At 65.5% G+C, this 19,857-nt stretch overlaps 5 protein-coding genes across 5 annotated transcripts; 1 reads left to right on the top strand and 4 right to left on the bottom strand.

Annotated features, from left to right (window-relative positions):
* Positions 1–603: 603 nt before the first annotated feature.
* On the top strand, positions 604–4,261 carry EMIHUDRAFT_220382 (hypothetical protein; the record flags this gene model as incomplete). The annotated part of the gene is made up of 4 exons (XM_005757322.1): positions 604–663; positions 885–955; positions 1,448–1,516; positions 3,463–4,261. 4 exons carry the CDS (start codon positions 604–606, stop codon positions 4,259–4,261), a joined length of 999 nt encoding a protein of 332 aa, XP_005757379.1.
* A 6,147-nt stretch (positions 4,262–10,408) lies between these two features.
* Positions 10,409–11,023, bottom strand: EMIHUDRAFT_220379 (hypothetical protein; the record flags this gene model as incomplete). Its single annotated transcript, XM_005757321.1, has 1 exon — positions 10,409–11,023. One exon carries the CDS (start codon positions 11,021–11,023, stop codon positions 10,409–10,411), a length of 615 nt encoding a protein of 204 aa, XP_005757378.1.
* A 928-nt stretch (positions 11,024–11,951) lies between these two features.
* EMIHUDRAFT_56881 (hypothetical protein) lies at positions 11,952–12,290 on the bottom strand (the record flags this gene model as incomplete). The annotated part of the gene is made up of 1 exon (XM_005757320.1): positions 11,952–12,290. A coding segment is annotated over one exon (339 nt), but the record flags the coding sequence as incomplete, so codon positions are not given.
* Positions 12,291–13,945: 1,655 nt separating this feature from the next.
* Positions 13,946–14,938, bottom strand: EMIHUDRAFT_69035 (hypothetical protein; the record flags this gene model as incomplete). Its single annotated transcript, XM_005757319.1, has 1 exon — positions 13,946–14,938. The coding sequence occupies one exon, from the start codon at positions 14,936–14,938 to the stop codon at positions 13,946–13,948; it is 993 nt and encodes a 330-aa protein (XP_005757376.1).
* Positions 14,939–16,027: 1,089 nt separating this feature from the next.
* On the bottom strand, positions 16,028–16,252 carry EMIHUDRAFT_69023 (hypothetical protein; the record flags this gene model as incomplete). Its single annotated transcript, XM_005757318.1, has 1 exon — positions 16,028–16,252. A coding segment is annotated over one exon (225 nt), but the record flags the coding sequence as incomplete, so codon positions are not given.
* Positions 16,253–19,857: the final 3,605 nt, after the last annotated feature.

The raw sequence follows: 19,857 nt of genomic DNA, 5'->3' as shown, positions 1-19,857 counted from the left end.
GACAGAGGAGAGACGAGAGCGGCGGCTGCAGCGTGGCACGAGGGGTACAGTGACGGGAGTCGTTCGAGCTTGCCCTTGAGGACGGAGTTGGTTTTCGCCTGCGCGGCGGGCGAGAGACGAGCTCGTGAGACGGCGGCGCGGGCCGAGCGCCGCGCTGCGGCTCGGTGGTTATGCCGCGATCGCGGGCGACACAGCGAGCGCGGAGCGTCGGGATGGAGAGGTGGGAGCGAGAGCGCGCGCGTCGGCCGTCTCGGGCCGGAGCGAGTCGTGCTGACCTCAGCGCACGCTCGCGGCGCCTCGAGGCCGCGCGGCGACGTGCAGGAGACGGCTTTTGCGGCCGCCGTCGAGGCGCTGTCGAGGCGCCGACTTTGCCGCGCCCGTACTCCACAACGGCGATTCGAATTCGGACGAACCCAGGGTGTGCGAGGGCCGCGACGCCGAGGCCGGCACGGGACGACCGAACGCGACGGCCGCCGACCAACCACGCAGCCGCAATCACAGAATCGGCTCAACACTCCCTTCGGCGCGAGCGGGCCGCAGCGCTGCGCAAAAAGACTGCCGCGCAACGAAGACCGCTGTCGTCGCACGCTGCTGACGCCCAGGATGACAGAATTGGCCTTCGCCAGACTGAGGACTATTGTGCGCCTTGGCGAGGCGGTCCCGGTGGTATTTTTTTAGAGCTGGTTCGGCATGCACGAGCGCGTGGGTGTGTGTGAGCACCGCGGGTCTTTTTTGCGATCCCGGGTCTTGTGCTTGTGCGTGATGCTGTGTGGCATGTGGTCGTCTGCAGTCAGTATAGACATGATAGGGGTGGACTATAGGTCCAGTAGGTCAATTGATCTCGCTTAGTCGCATCGTGGGGAGCTCATCCCGGGCCGTCGCAGGCCGCCGCGCATCGGGTCTTTTTTGCGAAGCTGAGGCCTCTATGCCCCCTGGCAGCAGGCGCCTTCGCCAGGTCGTGTGAAGAGCACAGATGCTGTAGTGAGTGAGTGGTCCCGGGCCCTGCGGGAACTAAGTCGACGCAAGTTAGTCTGTGAGCTGGACGAGGGCTAGTGGTGCGCCGAGGCGGGTCAAGTGGTGAAGTGCTCCCCCGGGAGTCGTGGTCGGAGGCCGGGACACTATGCGCATAACTTAGTGCGCGGAAGTGAGTGCCTCCGGCCGGCCGCGAGGGGAGTGGTCCGGCGGGCCGCTCGTAGTGCCCTTCGCCGGCGGACGGAGGCGGGCTCGGCTACTACGCGCACTAACTCTTAGACTTAGTGCGCGGAAGTGAGTGCCTCCCGCCACCCCGCGCGCACTAAGTTGGTGTGCGTAGTGGGTGGGCCGCCTTCTAGTGGTTGGCGAGGCCGTGGCCAGTGCCCCGGCCCTGCGGCGCCGCCTAGTGAGTGAGTGCTCGCCGACCCTCCCCACACTAAGTCGGCATCGGTGCTGTGTTTTTTAGTTGGCGAAGGCTCCTGCTGGCAGGTGGGCTGAAAAAGAATTCTAAAAACGACCCAAGACGCAAAAGCAGCTTCTCACAGTGATCACGCGAAGGCCAAAAAAAGAAAGTGTGCCGCGCCGCAGTGCGCCGCATGTCGACGCGGTGTTGCGAGGCGACGAAGCGGCGGTGCGTTCGTGGCTCGAGAGAGGCGGGGGAGCAAACACCGCGCGCGAGAATGGCGGGGTGACCGGCGTTACCCTGCTGATGGACGCCGCCGGCCAGGGCCACGAGCGGGTGGCCGCCTTGCTGCTGCAGTACGGCGCTCAAGTCAACCTGCAGGACAGCGACGGCGGCACCGCGCTGATAAGCGCCGCCCAGGTGGGGCACGAGCTGGTGGTCAAGCTGCTGCTCAAGCGCGGCGCGGAGGTCGACATGCAGAGCAGTAGCGGCCTCACCGCGCTGATGGGCGCCGCTGCAGACGGCCACGAGCGGGTGGTCGAGTTGCTGCTGCAGCACGGCGCGGAGATCAACCTGCAGAGAAGCAACGGCGGCACCGCACTGACAAGCGCCGCCTACAATGGCCACGAGCGGGTGGTCGAGCTGCTGATTCGGCATGGCGCGGATATCAACCTGCAGGACAGCAACGGCCTCACCGCGCTGATGAGCGCCGCTGGCGACGGCCACGAGCGAGTGGTCGACTTGCTGCTTCAGCGCGGCGCGGAGATCAACAAGCAGAGCAGCGCCGGCCGCACCGCGCTGATGGACGCCGCCACCAACGGCCACGAGCGGGTGGTCGAGCTGGTGCTGCAGCGAGGCGCTGAGGTCAACCTGCAGGACAGCGTCGGCGGCACCGCGCTGATGCTCGCCGCTGGCCAAGGCCACGAGCGGGTGGTCGAGCTGCTGCTACGGCGCGGCGCTGGCGCTGAGGTCAACATGCAGAGCCGCAAAGGTCGCACCGCGCTGATGGACGCCGCCACCAACGGCCACGAGCGGGTGGTCGAGCTGGTGCTGCAGCGAGGCGCTGAGGTCAACCTGCAGGCTAGCAATGGCGGCACCGCGCTGATGCACGCTGCCATCCAAGGCCACGAGCGGGTGGTCGAGCTGCTGATTCGGCGCGGAGCGGAGGTCAACAAGCAGAACAGCGACGTCTACACCGCGCTGATGTTCGCCGCCTACAACGGCCACGAGCGGGTGGTCGAGCTGCTGCTGCAGCACGGCGCGGAGATCAACACGCAGGACTGCAATGGCCACACCGCGCTGATGCACGCTGCCATCCAAGGCCGCGAGCGGATGGTCGACCTCCTGCTGGAGCGCGGCGCTGAGGTCAACCCGCAGAGCAGCGAAGGCGGCACCGCGCTGATGGGCGCCGCCGTCAAAGGCCACGAGCGGGTGGTCGAGCTGCTGCTCCAGCGTGGCGCTGAGGTCAACCTGCAGAGCAGAGGCGCTACCGCGCTGATGCGCGCCGCCGCCCAAGGCCACCTCCCCGTCGTGCTCTGCCTGCTGCGGGCTGGCGCAGATACGAAGGCGCGCTCTGCGGACGGCTGGTCCGCGCTGCAGCTCGCCAAGAAGGAGGCGGCCAAGCCTGCGACTGCCGAGGCCGCCAGTGCTCCTGCAAAGGACCACGCCGGGTGCGTGCGCGCTCTCACAGAGCACGCAGCGGCGCTCAGGGAGGCCGAGGCGGCCGAGAAGGCGGCCGAGAAGGCGCTCGAGGCCAAGGGGCGGCGCGAGCAGCGCGAGCGGGAGGCGGCGGCGGAGGCGCGAGAGCGCGAGCAGGCGGCACGACAGCGCGAAGCAGAGCGAGTGGCGGTCGAGGCGCGGCGGGCGGCGAATGCGGCGGCGCTCGAGGAGCAGAGGCGAGCCATTGCGGCGGAGGCGGAGGCGAAGCTGGCCGCTGAGCGCGCGGCAGCAGAGGAGACGCTTTGGGCGAGGGAGGCGGAGAGGCGAGCAGCAGAGGAGGCGCAGCTTGCGGAGCAGCGGGCGGCGGCGGTTGCGCGCAACGCGGCTAAAGCAGAGGCGGAGCGGCGTGAGAAGGAGGCTGCTGACAGGAGGGCGAAGGAGGAGAAGGCGAAGCAGCGCGCAAAGGCAGCCGAGAAGAAAGCGGTTAGGAAGGAGGGTAAGGCGAAGAACAAGGAGGCCAAGAAGGCGACGCCTGCCTTCAAGCTAGAGGAGGAGCGGAGGGCGAAGGTTGCAGCAGAGCTTCGCGAGCAGGAGGAGAGGGCGGCGCGGCTGGCTGCTGAGCAAGAGGCGGCGAGGCGAGCGGAGCGCGAGGCGGCAGAGCTAGCGGGCGCGGCAGAGCAGGCGGCGTTGCGCGAGGATGCGGAGCTAGTAGAGGCGATGCGCCGGTCAGAGGTGGATGCGGAGGAGGCGCTGGCGCGTCGGGTGTCGCGGTGCGAGGAGGCGGTGAGCAGCGAGTCGACCGGCGGCGGCGGGGACTTGCAGCGGCGTGTCGATCAGCTGGAGGCGAGCCTCGGCGCGGCGACCGAGGGTAGCCTCGAGGAGCGGGTCGGCGCCATCGAGCGCTTGATCGGGCCAGAGGCGGCAGAGGCGGTGGAGCCGCATCCGCCAGTCACTGAGCCGTTTGCTGCCGTCTCACTAGCGGACGCCGGCCTCGACACGGGGCGGCCGGTTGCCCCCGAGTCCACCATGGGAGGCGAGACGTCGTGCATCATATGCTTCGAGCGGCCAAAGTCTCACCTCGCGGTGCCGTGCAGCCACTTGTGCGTGTGCGGTCCCTGCTCCGAGCTGATGCAAGAGTGTCCGTATTGCCGCGAGCCAGTGATGATAGTGGCTCGCCCCGCGCCCGGTGTGATACTCTCCCTGCATCGAGATTTGTTCCAGTCTTAGCAAGCAAAAAGGAGCACACACGACTTAGCAAGTCCGCACCAGCGACTGCCACTCGCCTAACCGTGCCTCGTCACAAGTGCTCTCCCAATCGCGTACAGGCACACACACTCCGCCTGTTCTCACCCAAGCACTCTGTCACACCCTTGCCTCCCTGCCAGAGCGAGCTAGATTCTCCCCGCCTCCCTCCCGCCTCTGCCGCGCGCCTTCTATGGACGTCAAGTGCAGCACCTAGGGGGAGAGAGGGGGTTTGCCCTGGTAGGGAGGTGGCGAGGCCGCGCACTGCAAACCCAGTGTGAGGAGTGGGGGAGCTGGGACAGGGCGTGTGCGCCTCTGATCTGTCATGGTCTAGTGGCCGATAGGATCCTCCCTTAGGCAGCGATGGCGGGTCGGGAGAGGCCCGAGTTCTCAGCCCGCCACTTACTGTCAGCCTCTCTGACTGCCCAGGGTCTCACCACGATGCCGCCCGAGTAGGGGGATAAGGTGTGTAGAGTGCGGCTCTGTACTGAACCTCTCTCTGTGTGGATCCCACCTGAGCCCACTCGCGGTGCGAAGGCTCCTAATGCGGCAACTGAGCCCGCAAGGGTAGGGCACTCAGGGAGAGGTTATGTTGGATAATATGTTGTGTTGTGGCGTACTGCTGTGCAGCTGGCGCAGCGAGCCCTGCCACGGCTCGTCGTCGAGATTGGTCGGTGGGTGGTGCCTGTAACAGCTGAGGCAGGGAGACTGCCTGTGAGTAGCGCAGCTGCGCGGTCGCCCGAGGATTGGGATGACTAGGTGGAGAGACTGGTACGACCGTACCTGGGTATGGCGAAGGCTGGTGGCTAGGGTTAGCTGGGCGCGCACGGCGAGTCCAGTCACATTGCCGCCCCGCAACGGCGATATGAGTGGTCTCTCAGTGCGCGCTCTGCGTCCCTAGAACGTAGCGTGGGTTGGTGCTGATGCAATAGAATGGTACTATATGAGGTGGTGAAGCGCATTCGTCGTCAATTTTGCATGCCCGGGCTTGCAAAGCCGTTCGAAGCGCCTGATTCGAGCGAGTGGAGGCAGGTTCGAGACCTGGTGGGGGGGTTTGGGGGGGTCGCCCGTCGCCCATCGGACCATCAAGGGATCCATCAAATCGATCGAATCTGGTCGACAGCTGGTCGACAGCTGGCGCGGCTCACGCCGGCCGCTGCGCCAGAATTTTTTTTGTGCTGGGCACAGGGTTGGTTGTGCCGGGCCGCCCCCGCGAGAGAAACTCGTCAGTAAAACTCTCGGGCGGCCCGGCTGTCTGAGGCTGGCACGCAGTGGCAAAAGCCCGCGGCTCGTCGCCAAGGAGTTACGAAGTTTTTTTAACTCTCCCAAGTAGGTGGAGCCCTCCCTGAAGGTCGCATCAACTCGCCCGCCGCCGTCGAGCCACGCCACCACCGCCTCCTCATCGCCTCGCTGAGCCGCTCCCGCGACATTCAACGGAACCAGCCCGCCGCGCTCTGCAACGTGCTTTTCGATGGCCTCGACGCATCCGCCGTTGCCCTTGTCCTTGGCCATCTGAAGTGCCGTCTTACCATAGACGTTCCTCGCCTTAACCTCCGCGCCCAGGTTCAGCAGCTGGGTCACGATGTCGGACTGGTTGTGGTGGGCGGCGACCATCAGCGCAGTCGTGCCAGCAACGCCACGCAAGTTGTGCAGCCGCACATCCACTAGCCGCTCGTGGCCTGTGATGCCGGCTTCGACTACAAGCCTATCGCCGAACCCGCTCACCTGGTTGACGTCTGCGCCGTGCGACTCCAGAATTCCGACGATCTGGCCGTTGCCTTTGGCGGAGGCCAACATGAGTGCGGAGTCGCCGTCGCTGTTCTGATGTTCGATATTAGCCCCTCGCCGCAGCAATGTTTCGACCAGTGAGCTTTGGCCAAAGCTGACGGCGGCCGACAGCAGCGTGAGGCCGCTGGTGGAGCCGTCGTCAAACATGGCTTCGATCTGCCCGCCGCCGTCGAGCCACGCCACCACCGCCTCCTCCTCGCCCCGCTCAGCCGCTCGCACGACAGCCAACGGAGCCAGCCCTCCGCGCTCTTCAAGGTGGTTCTCGATGGCCTCGATGCACGAGGTGTGGTGCAGGTCCTTTGCCAGCTGCAGCGCCGTCGAGCCACGGCCGTTGCGCGCCTCTGTGTCTGCGCCTGCCAGTAGCAGCTCCATCACGACAGCGGGGTGATGGTGGACGGTGGCGGACATTAGCGCTGTGGCCCCCACTCTGTTTCGATGGTTGCACTCCGCGCCGTGCCACAGCAGTGTCTGGACCAACCGCATGCGGCCTTTGGCGGAGGCGATCATCAAGACTGTCCACCCCTCGCTTTCCTGCTGGTTAGGATCAGCTCCACGCCGCAGCAGCGTGTCGACGAGCTGCTCGTGGCCTCCATCGGTGGCAGCCATGAGAAGCGTGAGGCCACTCACGGCGACGTCTTGCCGTGTATCTTTGAACGTCGCGTCGACCCGCCCGCCGCCGTCAAGCCACGCCACTACCGCCGCCTCGTCGCCTCGCTTGGCTGCTCCCACGATCCTCGTTGGAATCGCGTCGCTAGGTAGCGCGTCAGCATGGAAGCTGGTGCCCGCCACGATGGCATGGACTAACGCGAGCAGGATCTGACGCGCGCGTACCATGCGGACGCGCGCCCGCCGCGGGCGCCGCGTACACCGGCTATGTCTACAATACGGAGAGCGAAAATAAAAAAAGCTAAGGAAACTGGTCTTGCGCTCTTTTGTGGAGGTGCACTGTTGCCCTGGGTTAGGTCGATTCCGCATGGTTCTTTCCCCTATTTGCGTGATGCGCCGGCTCCGAGTATTGCGGTGAAAATACTGAGCGGAACATCGAGTCACCGTTTTGGCTGTGAATTGACCCTCGGGTCGGGTTGTTGCTGTTTTTTTTTATGAACTCGGGGGCACGGGACGCGGCACAAACGGGGCACAAACGCCAGGCTACAAAGACGGGGAGGCACGCAGGGGAGTCTAGGCGACGGCGGCGTCCTCCGACGCCGCGGCGAGCCTGAGCTCGGTCTCTTCCGCCGCCGCGAGCTGCAGCGCGACTGACATGCGCTGGGCCTGCAGAGCGACAGCCACGACCGCGTGGACCAGCTCGCCTCGTCCTCGTGCTGCCGCTTCGAGAGCTTGTTGCGCACCTTTTGTCCTTCATCTGGTAGAACAGCCGCTTGACCGCGTTGCACCACCCGCCGAATACCTAAGGCCGTCGGCGGAATGGGGGTACAGGAAAAGAACTATACTGGAAAAGAATTGAAAAACTACAGGCCGAGGGCCCAACTTGAGAATCGTGCTTTTTGTGAGGTTGTTTCGTGTTAGGTTGGGTTGTGCTTGGGGTGAGGTTGTTCCGAGTGAGGTTGGTGTCCGAGGAGGCCACCGGCCATGCAAAAGGTTTAGCGCATGTCTTGAAGGTCCGATACTGGAAGCCCATATAGGCACCTTACACTCCCCCGCAGTATCGCACCTCTTGAGCGACACTACGTTTCCGCAGCTGGGGATTCTCCGGGTACCCCTCTTTGTACCCGTGGCCCTGAGAGTTATGTGTACGCCAACTCAGGGTGTGTGGCAGCCAGCTGGCTGTATGTCTTGTGAGCTTGTTTGTGTCTGTGTGTCGCTCGTGCGTGTCGTCATCATCTGTCCAGCGTCCACCCATACCGCGTTGGTGTCCAGTCCTCGACGAGCCTGGCTGGCTGGCTGTTCTTCACCTTCCTAACTAACTAACTACGGTTCTAACTAAAGGAACTTTCTTGTGGACAACAAGAACCCTGCACAAAGATCGCACGGGCGGAGACCTGTTCCTTTTTACCCGTCTCACAGTACGTGAATCAGTAGAGACAAGAGAGCTGTCCGTTTTTATTTATTATTTAAGAATGTTACTACAACAAAAGGCTCGCACAGCACGATTCGCGCGACAGGCAAAGAAACGAGGCGACGAGTTGCGGGTGCTCACTCTCTCGGGCGACGTGGTGGCCGTCTACTCGGCGGCGTGCGACGCGCTTGTGGCCATGCGGAGCGAGACGCCCATTTAGCGACTTCTTCTCCAAGCAGCAGCCACGTTTGTGCTTTCACCGCGCGCATCTCTCTCTAGATAGAGCCGCGCAAGAAATTCTCACATTTCCCGTTTATGATTAAGGTGTGAAAAGGGATATGCCCCCCTGAGAACAGCACCCCGCAATCAGTGAATCCAAGCAACTTTCATCGTGTCACGCGCGCCCTCTTTGCGCTCCGGCGGCTCGTCACGAGAGTCGCTTCTCGTGAAGCCGACGCAACCGGCTCTTGATGATCGCACCCGAGGACGCTTCCCTCAGCCGCGGCCGCTCCTCCTCAAAACCGCGTCCCGTAGTCTCCGGGCTCGTCGTGGCCTTCGTACTCGGCACACTCGCGCTTGTCGCTTTGCGCTCACTGAGCAGCGCCAGCGGCCCGGCGATCAAGATCGACGCAGCCAGAGTGCCGCCGGAGAAGATCAGGAGCCTGCTAGCGCTTGCCGACGGTACGCCGAGCCTGCACCACCTGGCCACCCTTCCCGCCCACCTCTCCACTCACCACCGTGATTTCGCTCCGCTCGCACAGTGGACGCATCGACCACCGAAAAGGTGCTACGCCTCGCGGATGAGGAGAGCGAGTCGTATATAGAGGTCGGTGACCTAGCCCTCACACAGCCCGAGTTTCCGCTGCACTGCATTGAGAACGGCTACAAGGTCAGCATCTACGACCAGCTGCCCGAAAAGATGGTTTTGTTTGGACGCGCCGTCACCATCCGCTGCGAGATCTGCCGCTGCCCTGACTCGGGCTTCGCGTGGTATGTCTATTGGCCAGGGTGCGCGTGAGAGGGGCGCATCGTGTGTAGTCGCCGTCTGGGCTCTTACGCGGCCCTTGGTCCCGCCGCAGCTGTGCAGTCTGTGCTAGGTGTTTGTTGCTGTGCTAGTGTCTGTGTGAGTAGACGAACGTTCGCTTCAGTAGTCGTGACACGTAGTGGTTAGATCAGACCCCTCTCTCGCAATCGGTGTTCTATAGAGAGCGTGAACCGCCTTGTCGGTGCGACGCGACGGCATCGGTTTCGTCGCGCGCACGGGGCGTCGTGCCAGCGGTGTCTGGAGGGGAGAGCGTTGCATCTACATGCAGAAGAGAAAGAAAGGACATACATCCGGTGCATGGCCAAGCGATGTAGAATGGGGTGCCTTGCCGGCGCGGACCTAGGTGCGCGAGGGGGCGGCGGGGCGCGCGGAGGCGCGGCGCGGCGCGGCGCGGTGGCGGAGTCACCATTGCCGCTGGCGCAGAGACAGTTCGAGTGGGCACACGGAGCTCGAGAAAAGAATTTTACCAGCAAACTGCCTCGCACGACACTGGGCACGGGACTGGCGCGCACTGGCACTAACACAGGTACACCACGGGAGTCGCCTAAGCGACTCCCGCGAGGACGGCGAGCCACTTAGCTCCGTGCACTTGACCGCCCTGTATGTATGTATGTAGAAAGATGAACAACTCAGTCAGGCTCGGACTGGACACCAACGCGGTATGGGTATGGGTATACCGCCCTCGCCGCAAGAAAAGAATTCGGCGAATGCACCCCGACCTTGCTCGTGTGACTGAACCCTGCCTACCCTCTTATCGTAAGCGATGGCTGTGTTCGCGCTCATCCTGGTCGCCCGGCACCAACTTGATTCCCGGATCGGCGTCTCACGGCCGGGTCGCGGGACGGGGAGGGAGGGGGGTCGATCCGTAAATCCGTAAATCCGTAACTTTGTAACCAAAAGCCACCAGGGAGTCCCCCACCGCACCCAGCTACCAGGCAGGCAGAGACTCAGCGCTCGCGACATGCTGAGAAGCCGGGGGCTGGCCTCTCCAATGCTCGCGCAGCGCTGTCTGCACGCGCAGCGCTCTCCGGCGGGTCCGGGCGGCCCACACGGTGGGAGGGTCGACGACCGTACGACTGTAACGCTACGTATATCTCTTAACAATCACTTGTTCGCGCTTGCGCTGCGCCTCTGCGAGTGCGTCTATCAACCCCTCACGCGTGCGCATAATCCCCTCCATCTTGTCGTACAGCCTTGACCTCTCTGCCTCTGCGGCATCAGCGCGCCTCGCCTCTGCCTCCATCGAAATCTGCAGCGCGTCGAGCTGCTCGCGCAGCTCGGCCTACATCTTGGCCCGCATCTCGCCGATACGCCACTCACACTCAGCTCGAGCTGCATGATTTGCCTGGTCGGCCATCCGCTCAGCCGCTTTGATGTCGCGTTTAGCAGCCTGCTGCGCTGTCCTCAGGTTGTCGCAGTCGGAGCGCCTCAGCTCTTGTGCCGCAGCAAGCTCATCCCGCGCCGATGCGAGCGCCTTCTTCATAGCGTTCGCAGAGCGCTGCTCAGAAGCCAGCTCCTTGGTCTGTGACCGCAACTTCTCTTCCAACTCCTGCCGGAGCAGCATCTCAGCAGTCGCACTACTCGCGGCTGCATGGATGTCCGAGCCCTTTAGCGTGGTTTGCGCGTCTGTGCTGACGAGAGTGCGGGAGATGCTGCCCTCGTGCTGAACAGAGATTGCGCCAGCGGTAGCAGTGCTGCTTCGGCACACAACAACATTGCTCGTGGCCGAGCTGGCACAAACCGCCGCACCAGCCTCTGCGGCTGCAGCGGTGCTTCGGATCGCGTCGAGCACCGCGCCTGTATCGTGCATGAGCACAGCCTCGAACATACTGAGGTTGGCTATTCCGAGTTCGTTGAGCAGGCGCTCCAGCACAATGCTGAGCTGCGTCGGTGCCATTTGTCGACGTGTCCAAGGGAACGGACGTCGCCGAAAGTCCTTCCGAAAGTACGTCTGACGCCTCCTGCTAGCTGGGGCACGCTCCCATGCGGCTGGGGGCCGCTCTCCAGCTCGATTAGGGCGCTTTTCGCGCGATTTTACGGAATTACGGATTGGAGGGGGGTGGCGGCACATAGGGGGAGGGGGAGACGCCGATCCGGGAATCAAGTTGGTGCCGGCGCTTGGGGGAGATCGTTCTTGACAACATCTTGACCTCCTCCTCCTCTTCGCGCTCCCCCGCTCGTCGGACAGTGCGGCGTGATGGGCGAGCTGATCAAGATGGCCGGATGCGACAGAGTCCCTCACAGATCCGGATCACACACGACACACAGACGCGTACTGGTTCATGCTGCAGACAGAATTGGGGCGGACAATCATGAACGCGTGTAGACGAGTGTCGGCGTACGTACGTACCTCAGTGTCCGGTCATGGACAACCGCCGCCATGGCTCCCGCGTGGGTATGCATCATGCGAAGCGCATGCACGGGCCGTGCCCTGCAGCTCAGCCGCTGCTCGCCAGCTGCCGGCCCGACAGCGACGCCCTCCGCGCGACCCCGACCTTCCCCTCCCTCGCGGCGAGTAGGTCGGCCGCCTAAGGTGCGGTGCGGCACGGTGAGCGCCTCCACACACATCTACATCCACATCTACATCTTGTGGCTGGGGCAAGAGCCGGGCAGCCCTCGCGACTCCACGTCTAAAGGGCAGGAGCGGCGCAAGGCAATGGGCAGTGCCGAGGCCCGGTGCGCGTGGGTGAGGGGCGTGAGTGTGCCGCCTCGTCGGGGCGGAGGACGCTGGTCACGCCGACCCGCTCGTTGAGGGTGAGGCCGGTCCGCTCGCTCGCCGCCGCCGCGAGCTCGCAGTTCTGCAGCGCCACCTCGGAGTGAGGGTCGATCCGCACCGCCTCCTCGAGGTCAGCCACCGCGTCCGCGTGCCGCCCCTCCACCAGCGACAGGGCGCCGCGGTTGTTGAAGGCGGCGACCAGCCGCGGGTCGAGGCTGGTCGCGCGAGAATAGTCTGCCCTCGCCTCCGCCAGCCGGCCCGCAAGCCGGTGGCAGTTCCCCCGGTTGAGCGTCGCGTGGGCGTGCTGCTCGTCGGCCTCCAGCGCCGCCTCGAAGTCCTCCATCGCCTTCCCCGGCTCGCCCAGCTCGAAGCGGCAGACGCCGAGGTCGTTGAGCACGTCCGCCGCCGCCTGCCCCATCGCCACGACCAGCTGGAGGTCAGAGAGAGCGAGCCCCCACGCAGCCCGCTCGAGCCGGAATCGCGCGCGGTCGAGCAGCGCCGCCCAGCAGAGCGGGTCCCGCCGCAGCTCGCGCGCGTACAGGCTCTCCGCCGGCTCGTCCAGCCGCATGTGCCACGCACACCACGCGCACTGCAGCCGCAGCTGCGTCCGCCGCTCCGGCGGCGCGATGCGGAGCGCGCCTTGGAAGGACGGCCGAGATGTAGCGAGGTGTGGCCGAGATGTAGCGAGATGTAGCCGAGAGATAGCCGAGAGATAGCCGAGAGATAGTCGAGAGATAACCGAGTTATGGCCGAGCTATGGCCGAGAGATGGCCGAGCTATGGCCGAGAGAGCGCGCGCCTTGGAAGGAGGGCGCTGCGTCGGCGTACCTCCCTTCCGCGCACTCGAGCTTGCCGAGCTCATGCAGCGCGACGAGCCACTCGGGCTTGTAGAGGGCGTGCATGGTCCCCTCCTCAGAAAGGCCCGCCGGGAAGGGCAGCCCCTCGCCAGCCCTCGCGTGGTAGCCGCCGAGCACGCTCGTCAGGGTGGCGCGGGCCTGAGATAGAGCGAGATGTGGCCGAGATATGGGGAGATGTGGCCGAGATCTGGGGAGATATGGCTCGTCAGGGTGGCGCAGGCCTCCTCCGCCTCGCCGCGCGCGGCCTGGTCCAGCGCCAAGTCAACCTTCAGCCAGAGGAACGCCTCGGACAGCTGAGACTCGTGCGGCGACTCGTGCGCGGTCAGCCGCTCGGAGTCGGCGTCGATGGCGCGGCTCGGCGCCGCCCCTCGCGCCGCCGCCTCCCGTCCGCCCTCCTCCTCCTCCGAGCCACCGCACCCCGCCGGCGGCGCCTTCTTTCGCTGCGCCGCCTCGTCGCTGCTGGAGGACGCGACGCTCGAGCGCTGCGGCGGGCCGAGCTCGGAGGGGCGGCGCAGTGTGGCGAGCTGCTCGACGGGGAGCGCGAGGCTGCTGCCGCCCAGGCCACTCAGCAGCGCCTGCAGCCACGTCACCTTTTCGCGCGTCGACTCTGCGTACACCACAAACGCCTTTGCCTCGTCCGTCTGGAAGGTGAAGGCTCGCGCGAGGAGCACCGCGTGCGCGTGGTGCTCGCGCGGACGAGCGTCGATGGCGCCGCTGATGTCCCGAGGGCAGGCGTGCGCGAGGGAGCAGACGTGCACAACGCCCTTCGGCTTCTGCCCTCGTCCGGCGGCAGCCTCGCTCTCGTAGTAGGACAGGCGCCTGTCCGTGGTCAGTGTGAACCAGCGGCGCTTGAACGCGGTGTTGACGCGGTGGCCCTCCTTGTGCAGCCAGCCCGAGTGCTGAAGTGCCCGCCTCGGCCGTGGGACGTCGTCCGACATTACGGTTGGTGAAGTGGAAGAAAAACGCTGCCTGCCGGACCTGGCGGCGTGCCGTCCTCCCTTCCCTCCCTGGGGTGGTTATCTGTTTTCAATCACCGCCGCCCTGCGGGCCCGGGGAGACCTCGCCCCTCGCGGCTGGGCCGTCGGCGTCCTCCGCGCTCGGAGTTTGTGTATTGAGTATTGCACTCAGGAGTCAGGTTAATGATGCAGAACAATGATGCAGAACAAGCATGCTTAAAAAGCTGCGGCGGTGAGCTCTATGAACATGAGCGGATGCGGCGGCACAACCCTCAACCGCTCTTCAGCCTACTATACTGCTGGGATGACCCAGTCCCGCGGGACCCCGAGCGGTGCGAGCTTTCGCAAGTACTGCTCGGTCGCCCACGCGCGTTGCTCGGCGTTGACGGACTCTCTGTACGTGCCGAGCTCGCCCCTCCGGAAGAAGGGTCCCCGGAGCGCCCCGACCGCGGTGAGGACGATCTCGCCGACGTCGCCACCATAGAACTGCTTCATGCGCCTGAACGAGCTCAGCTCGACGATCTGGGCCACCCGATCGTCGGTCAGCTCCACCCCCATATGCGCGGCGATCCGCCCGATCACGGCGGCCGGGTCTGCGAGCAGGTCCTCGTAGCGGACAAACAAGACGTTTGGCCGGTCCTTCACTGCCCACCACGACGCGACGTGGTCAAAGTAGTCGCCGTTGTCGACGTTTCCCGCCTTGAGCATCTCGAAAAACGCGTCGAAGCTGACGTCGGCCATGTCGAGGTAGACGAAGTGGAAGCGGCGACTATGGTGGTAGAAGCTGGTGGCCACATCCAGCACGTTCCGCATCACGTAGATGACGCGCTTGCCCGCGTCCGCCATGTGGTCCGCGTAGTGCCAGTGCGACTTCAAGCACCGCCAACCGCCAACCGGCCCTTCCCAGCGCTTGAAGTCGTTGATCTCTTCGATGGAGTACCGGAGCGGCGGCAGCCCGAGGCTGACCTCTGGCCAGGGGCAGTACGTGAAGGGGTACTGGCCGCGCTCCAGCGGCGGGAAGCCGTTGATGTGGTTGACGATGGTCTGGGTCCAGGTGGTGCCGGTCTTGGGGTACGTGGCGACCCAGATGTCCTTGCTAGAGGGCTTGAACGTGCCGTTCTGCAGCTGGTCGATTCGATCGGACGTGATGAATGGCGTTGCCGGCACGCCCGAGACCTTGTTCAACTGCGGCCGGCCGGGCCAACGCTCTTGTTCGGGCCCGGGGTGCGTGGCCCAGGCGAGGAGGCTCACCAGTGCAGGCGGCACCGCGATAGCGACTATCATCACTGGCAACGCGAGTTTGGCTGCGAGGAGCATATGTCGGGTGGGGGCAGCGCGGTGGAGGAAAGAAATTTTCTTGGCTCTCTCGCACGACACGCATTAAAATCCCTGTGTGGTGGCGGCGTGCCGTTCTCCCATCCCTCCCTTGGGTTGTCTGTTTTCTTTCTTTCTTTCTGGTCCCGCGTGCCGTTCTCCCATCCCTCCCTTGGGTTGTCTGTTTTCTTTCTTTCTTTCTTTGGTCCCGCGTTCTCCCATCCCTCCCTTGGGTTGTATGTTTTCTTTCTTTCTTTCTTTCTGGGCAAGGGACCGGCAGGCGGCGGCGGCGTCGCAGAACGAGGCAGAGGGGAGCGACGCGACGGAGGAAGAAGCGACAAGAGAGAGAACGACGAGAGTGGGACGACCGCGAGGTGGCATGAAGGTTGCAGCGAGAATCGGCGAGAGACTGCGAAGAGAGATAGGAAGAGGCGGACGCCCAAGGGTGCTGGGTGGGCGACGGCTAGCGCATCACACCCCTCTCCTTAATTAAAATCCCTGTGTGGTGGCGGCGTGCCGTTCTCCCATCCCTCCCTTGGGTTGTCCGTTTTCTTTCTTTCTTTTTACTGGGCACGGGATCCCATCGCATCCCTCCCTTGGGTTGTCTGTTTTCTTTCTTTTCTGGGCACGGGACTGGCGCGCACTGGCACTAACACAGGTACACCACGGGAGCCGCCTAAGCGACTCCAAAAAGAAAAAACAGGCTTTCATTCATCGCACGAGCTGGTGGACCAAGGGTGGGCGGGCGACGGCTAGCACCACACTCCTCTCCTTAAAACCCCTGTGTGGTGGCGGCGTGCCGTCCTCCCTTCCCTGCCTTTGCTTCGCTGGTTATTATTTCTTTTCGTTTTGGGAGATGGAGAGAGCGCCTTAGGAAGAGGCAGACGCCCAAGGGTGGGGGGGGCAAGAGGGGGGGCAACCCTCGCATCTCTCCACACCCGGACACGGGCAGCAGCCCCATGGCATGGTTCAAAGTGCAAGGAGGCCCGGTACTAGATACTCAACCATACGTACCAACCAGAATCTCCACAACTACATGGAGGCCACCCCTTTCCCGTGCTACCGTCCCGCATGCGCCTCGTGCCACTCGCCAATCTGCCGCCGTAGCGTGTGGTTGGGAATCAAGATCCTGTGCTCAAGCTCGCCGCCGGTCAGCGGGCTCGTCGACTTGCTCGCGAGCCAGCGCTCGATCGCCGACCGCTCGTACGAGTGCCCGTCCGCCGCCATCACCGGGTCGCTCATCACCTCGGTCGTGATCGGACAGACAAAGTCGTGCGGCGGCTCCGCCTCCCTCGGAGCCGGCGCCTCGGCAGCCGAAGAGGACGACCCTTGATCGAGCCTTGCAGACGCCTCGTTGTAGCTCGCTGCCGCTTCGGCCGCGGCAGCCGCCGCTTCGGCCTCGCATGCAGTCCGTGCAGCCTCGGCAGCAGCTGTCGCCGCCGCAGCGGCCTCAGCTGCTTGCTCGCAATCCGTGGCCAAGCTCACCGCGGCTGCTGCCTTTTCTGCCGCTGCCGCCGCCCTCTGCGCAGCCTCCGCCGCCTTCTGCGCCGCCTCCGCCTCCGCCGCCTCTGCGGCCACCGCCGCCTCCCGTGCACGCACCGCCTCGCGCTCAGCTCCATCCTGTGCTTCGGCGGCGGCCCGGTGTGCGGCCGTCGCGGCTGCTGCACGCTGCGCTGCGGCAGCGGCCTTCTCGCTCTTTGCTGCCCGCTCCGCCGCCCGATCGAGTGCCGAACGCTCTGCGGCGCGCTCAGCCGCCTCGCGCACTGCCGCCTCGAGCGCTGCCCGCTGCTCCGCCTCTCGTTGTGCCCTCCTCGCCTCCCTGCTTCGCTCGCGCTCCTCCCGCTCCCGCTGCTGCGCCGCCCTCTCCGACTCCGCCCTCTCTGCCGCCTCCCTCTCTGCCGCCTCCCTCTCTGCCGCCGCCCTCGCTGCTGCCGCCCTCTCTGCCGCAGCCCTCTCTGCCGCCGCCCTCTCTGCCGCCGCCCTCTCTGCTGCCGCCCTCTCCGACTCCGCCCTCTCCGACTCCGCCCTCTCTGCCGCCGCCCTTGCCTCCGCTGCCCGCGCCTCCGCTGCCCGCGCCTCCTCTGCCGCCCTGGCCGCGGCCTCGCTCTCTGCTCTTGCTGCCTCCGCCGCCCGCGCCTGCGCTCGTGCCTCCTCCTTCTTCTCCTTCTGCCTGGCCACCTTCTGCGCCTTGGCCGCCCTCCGCTGTGCCTCGGCCAACTCATCCCGCCGCCGCCGCGCGTGCTGAAGGACTGCCGACCTCTGACCGCGTTCGGCAGCCTCCGCGTGCTCAGCAATGGCGTCTCTGATGCCCTGCAGCTCGCCCACGTCAATGGCCGACTGCAACGCCGCTGCCGCGGTCGCCGCGGCCGCGGCCGCCGCAGCCTGCTGCTGCTGCGCCGCCCTTGCAGCCGCTGTCTCGGCTGCCTTCTGAGCCTCGGCGGCTGCGCGAGCGGCCTCCTGTGCTAGCTCGGCCTCTTGCGCGCGTGCCGCCTCGGCATGCGCCTTCGCCGCCGCAGAATCCTCGAAAAGCTCGCGCTCCGCCCGCTCCGCCGCGGCGAGCTCCTCGAGCAGCTGGCGCTCCGCTTGCCCCGCCTGGAGCTGCTGCGCCTTGGCCCGCTCCGCCTGGAGCTGCGGGTCTGGTGTCACGGGAGCTGCGCACGAGGGCGGCGCCTCAAGCCCCTCCTCCTCCTGGAGACGCCCCTCCTCTTCACCGCGCACCGCGCTTGAGTAGACCGCTTCTTCCTCGGAGATCTCCCGTGCTGCCGCTTCGGCCTTGATGGCCAGCTCCGCCATCTCTCGCTGTTTGACAGCGGCATCGAGCCTGGCACGTGCCTCGCTCTCCTCCTCCGCTGCAGCGCTGAGCAGTCTCTCGATCTTTTCCCTCCTGGCCTGCAGAGCGGAGGCGTGCTCGACAAGCTTCTCTTGCTCTGCGCGAGCCTCCTCGAGGTCGCGCCGCGCAGCCGCATAGCTCACGGGAGCCGCGCACGAGGGCGGCGCCTCAAGCCCCTCCTCCTGGAGACGCCCCTCCTCTTCATCGAGCAGCCGCCGCGCCGACGCCTCTGCCTCCGCCGAGGCGGCGGCCAGGTCGCGCACCGATCTTGAGTAGAGCGCTACTTCCTCGGAGATCTCCCGTGCTGCCGTTTCGGCCTTGATGGCCATCTCCGCCAAGTCCTCTCGCCATTTGACAGCGGCATCGAGCCTGGCACGTGCCTCGCTCTCCTCCTCCGCTGCAGCGCTGAGCAGTCTCTCGATCTTTTCCCTCCTGGCCTGCAGAGCGGAGCGGCAAGCCTATCTTGCTCTGCGCGAGCCTCCTCGACGAGCTCTCGCCGTTTGACGGCGGCATCGATCCTGGCACGTGCCTCGCTCTCCTCCTCCGCTTCCACTGTCGATCCTTCGCCGGCGCCGCCATCGGACCCCCGCGGCACGCTTTGCCCGTTCATCTTCTCTGCGAGCATGCCGCGCTCCGTCAGCGTGATGTTGCGCAGCGGAATCTCGAACTGCGCCAGCTGCGAGCGGTAGTGGGGGAACGTGGTCAGCTCCATCCCTTCCCCCTCCTCCGACCCACCGTCGTCCACAGCGGGCGTGGCCATGTCGAGGCCGCCGCTGGTTAAGGCGCCGCCGCGCGTCATCGTCGTCGCACGCTCCTCCGCCGTCGACCGCAAGACAGTGAGATACAGCTCCCGCCACCTCTGCGCCGACTCGGCCGGGATCCGCACCCCCCGCGACTCCGCCCAGCGGAGCAAGTCGAGCGCAGCGGCGTGCTCGCCCTTCGCCGTGTGGACGTGCCGAGCGCACCGCTCCATCCGGTCGACGTCGGCGGCCGCGGCATTCATCAGCAGCCAAGTCCGCACGAGCGCCACGCCCGAGTCGGGCGACAGGTGGCGGAAGACGACCCAGAGCGTCTTCTCGGACGTCAGCGGCAGGCGGAGGCACGAGCGCTGCAGCTGCTCGAGCAGCACCGCGGGTGTCTGCCCGTCGAAGGCGCGCTTCATCAGGTCGCCAGGCATCTCCCACGCGTCGGCAGTGTGCTGCGCCGTCAGCGCCTCGCAGTACGAGAGCAGCAGCGACTCGATGGCGCGAGGGAACTGCTCGCTCACCGTCGGCGGGATGTTGGACGACATGAAGGCGCGCAAGTCCTCGACGATGATCTTGAGGTCCTCCGGCCGGTCAGGCGTCACCTGCGCACCAAAGCGCTGCAGCAGCTTGAGCGCCTTCTTGGCGGCCGAGCCGTGCGCGCCAAACGGCATCTTGCACATCACCTCGGTGATCAGCGGCACGTGCGTGAAGCGTCCGGGGCCCGCCTCGTCGATGTAGGACTGCAGCAGCTGCTCCACCGCCGCGGGGAGGTACTCCGTCATCGACTTGAGCAGGTCCCACGTCCGCCGGTTGGGCGGCCGCGTGCAGAGCTGCGGCAGCTTGAGCACTAGCGCGTCCTTGTTCAGGCCGTGCTTGGCGTAGAGCCGCGCGAGCCCAAAGAAGAGGGGCTGGTGGCGCGGGCCGGACACGCGCGAGAGGAGCTGCGAGAGGAGGCGGAGCGCCTCCTTGGTCCGGTGCATCTCCACCAGCAGCGACACGACCAGCTCGAGCGGCGCGCCGAGCTCGTCCTGGACGTGCTGGTTCTCGGACCGCTGAAACGCGCCGATCAGCTCGGTCACCGCGGACGCCGCCTCCTTTTTGCGCCCGATCTTGTGCAGCGCGGTGGCGTTCAGCGCGGCCGCGTGCTTGTTGGCCGGCTGGATCCGCATCACCTCGCCGCTGCTGTCGATGGCCTTCTGGAAGCTGTTTTGCGCCAGCAGCAGCACCGTGCGCTGCAGCAGGCACTTGCCGCGCAGCTGGGGCGTGCCCTCCTCAGCCTCGCACAGCTTGAGCGCCCACGCGTTCCAGCTCAG

Source organism: Emiliania huxleyi (genome assembly GCF_000372725.1).
Source record: "Emiliania huxleyi CCMP1516 unplaced genomic scaffold EMIHUscaffold_91, whole genome shotgun sequence".
Lineage (NCBI taxonomy): Eukaryota > Haptophyta > Isochrysidales > Noelaerhabdaceae > Emiliania > Emiliania huxleyi.
Note: the sequence above shows the minus strand (reverse complement) of the source record. Positions and strands in the feature narration are given on the sequence as shown.